At 55.6% G+C, this 3,143-nt stretch overlaps 1 protein-coding gene across 1 annotated transcript in view; it reads right to left on the bottom strand.

The window, feature by feature from the left end:
* Positions 1-234: 234 nt before the first annotated feature.
* LOC311328976 (nucleus accumbens-associated protein 1-like) overlaps positions 235-3,143 on the bottom strand; it is a gene marked incomplete at its 3' end in the record, with an annotated part of 10,646 nt that continues 7,737 nt past the window's right edge. Inside the window, exons 3-4 of the mRNA XM_084462865.1 lie at positions 871-1,113; positions 235-456 (exon numbers count right to left, since the gene is read on the bottom strand). Coding sequence (XP_084318991.1) covers positions 235-456; positions 871-1,113 — 465 coding nt within the window. The remainder of the gene's footprint in view (positions 457-870; positions 1,114-3,143) is intronic.

Below are 3,143 nucleotides of genomic sequence, written 5' to 3'. Positions count from 1 at the left end.
TAACTAGCCTGTTGAGGTTGGTAGTTAACTAACCTGTTGAGGTTGGTATTAACCAGCCTGTTGAGGTTGGTAGATAACCAGCCTGTTGAGGTTGGTATTAACTAGCCTGTTGAGGTTGGTAGATAACTAGCCTGTTGAGGTTGGTAGATAACTAGCCTGTTGAGGTTGGTAGATAACTAGCCTGTTGAGGTTGGTAGTTAACTAGCCTGTTGAGGTTGTTGGTAGTTAACTAACCTGTTGAGGTTGTGGCGTGGGCTGTGGCGTGCTAGCGTTCTGCTCCGTCTTCACCCTCGACACCAGGGGGAGGGGCGTCAGGCAGGAGGCGGGCCTACTGCCTGACGTAGCGACCACTCCGGACCCTCCCCCTCCCACCGTTTGAGTGACAGGGCTCTGGGGCTCCGAGGGCGGAGTCTCCTCGGTGTGGAGGCCCTGGGAGTCACAGCTGGGGGAGGAGACCTGGGGGGAGGAGAACCAGTCAGTGACAGAGACCAATGTTGAAGGTACAGTCAGCATTATGTGAACCACCTATACCGTGGGGTGGGAGGGGGGGGCGTATGAGTCGAGGAATGTAGTTATAGGTCGAACGGTAGATATAAGAGCGAAACGCAAACCCCCTCAAGGTCAAATCAGTAGCGGCCTTTAATCTTTTGATGGTCTCGCATAGCCAGACCTTCCTCTACACTTCCTTTTATCCTCCGTTCTTCGTTTTATGCTCTGAATAAAACGAACTAATTGAATCCGGTTTGGCGCTCTTTACTAACAGATACAGACTACAGTAGGTGACCAGGCTGCTGCCCCCCCCCCCCCCCCCGCCCGCCCCGGTACCTTGAGGAAGAACTCGGTTCCCCCCCCGCCCCCCCGCCCCGGTACCTTGAGGAAGAACTCGGTTCCCTTCTCCATGATCTGCTGGATCTGCAGGAAGCCGGCGGTGTACATGAGCAGGAACTGGTCGCCCACGTTCATGCTGAGGCGGCCGGTGTAGCAGAAGGCCAGGATCTGCTGGAAGCTCTGGGGCTGCACGGCCAGCGGGAGCTCCACCACCTGGCTCTTCCCCCCGGCGTTGAACAGGTCCCGGAAGTATGAGCTGCTGGCGGCCAGCACCGCGCGGTGAGCCTGGGGGAAGAACGGACCAGTATGAAGAGATGGGTGGATGAACGGAGGAGATGGGTGGATGGGTGGATGAACGGAGGAGATGGGCGGATGAACAGAGGAGATGGGTGGATGAACGGAGGAGGTGGGTGGATGGATGGATGGATGGAGGAGATGGGTGGATGGATGGATGGATGGATGGAGGAGATGTGTGGATGGATGGATGAACGGAGGAGATGGGTGGATGGATGGAGGAGATGTGTGGATGGATGGATGAACGGAGGAGATGGGTGGATGGGTGGATGAACGGAGGAGATGGGTGGATGGGTGGATGGATGGAGGAGATGGGTGGATGGATGGATGGATGGAGGAGATGGGTGGATGGATGGATGGAGGAGATGGGTGGATGGATGGATGGATGGAGGAGATGGGTGGATGGATGGATGGATGGAGGAGATGGGTGGATGGATGGATGGATGGAGGAGATGGGTGGATGGATGGATGGAGGAGATGGGTGGATGGATGGATGAACGGAGGAGATGGGTGGATGGATGGATGAACGGAGGAGATGGGTGGATGGATGGAAGAGCATGTTGAAGTAAGGGGTGGAGGGGTGGATGGATGGATGATGGATGGAAGAGTGGAGGGGTGGGTGGAAGGAGGAGTTGATGGATGGATGGAGGGGAGGGTGGAAGAGTGGAGGGATGATGGATGGAGGGATGGGATGATGGATGGAGGAGTTGATGGATGGATGGAGGGGAGGGTGGAAGAGTGGAGGGATGATGGATGGAGGAGTTGATGGATGGATGGAGGGGAGGGTGGAAGAGTGGAGGGATGATGGATGGAGGGATGGGATGATGGATGGAGGAGTGGAGGGGTGGGTGGAAGAGTATGTAGAAGAAAGGGGTGATGGATGGAGGGATGATGGATGGAGGAGTTGATGGATGGATGGAGGGGAGGGTGGAAGAGTGGAGGGATGATGGATGGAGGAGTTGATGGATGGATGGAGGGGAGGGTGGAAGAGTGGAGGGATGATGGATGGAGGGATGGGATGATGGATGGAGGAGTGGAGGGGTGGGTGGAAGAGTATGTAGAAGAAAGGGGTGATGGATGGAGGGATGATGGATGGAGGAGTTGATGGATGGATGGAGGGGAGGGTGGAAGAGTGGAGGGATGATGGATGGAGGAGTTGATGGATGGATGGAGGGGAGGGTGGAAGAGTGGAGGGATGATGGATGGAGGGATGGGATGATGGATGGAGGAGTGGAGGGGTGGGTGGAAGAGTATGTAGAAGAAAGGGGTGATGGATGGAGGGATGATGGATGGAGGAGTTGATGGATGGATGGAGGGGAGGGTGGAAGAGTGGAGGGATGATGGATGGAGGAGTTGATGGATGGATGGAGGGGAGGGTGGACTGCACATTAGACCTAGTTCCTCCTAGTCATGCTAGAGTTATTAGTATCACTCAGGCCTATGAAGAACCCTAACTACTATCATATGGATGAAGCAGGGGTTGAAATGGACCGGAACACTCTGGAAGGACCGATGGCTTGTGTATCGACTTAAATAAATGTTAAAGTTTGAAAATTTGTTGTAGATTGTTGTTTTAGATTTAAAGTTAAATAATGTGGCCATTGGCCTTATGGAGGCTGCATTGTATTTTAATGAAGCCCCGGAGTCAAATGTATTGGTCAGATACTTGAAAATACTATCTAACCTCTAACCTCGTCCCCAGCCTCTAACCTGCCTGTCCTGAGGCCACCGGCCCAGTGGTAGACCTAACCTCGTCCCCGGCCTCTAACCTGCCTGTCCTGAGGCCCCCGGCCCAGTGGTAGACCTGACCTCGTCCCCGGCCTCTAACCTGCCTGTCCTGAGGCCCCCGGCCCAGTGGTAGACCTGACCTCGTCCCCGGCCTCTAACCTGCCTGTCCTGAGGCCACCGGCCCAGTGGTAGACCTAACCTCGTCCCCGGCCTCTAACCTGCCTGTCCTGAGGCCAGCGGCCCAGTGGTAGACCTGACCTCGTCCCCGGCCTCTAACCTGCCTGTCCTGAGGC

The sequence above is a fragment of the Borostomias antarcticus genome (genome assembly GCF_949987555.1).
Source record: "Borostomias antarcticus genome assembly, contig: scaffold_300, whole genome shotgun sequence".
NCBI lineage: Eukaryota > Metazoa > Chordata > Actinopteri > Stomiiformes > Stomiidae > Borostomias > Borostomias antarcticus.
This window is presented reverse-complemented; position numbering and strand designations above follow the sequence as displayed.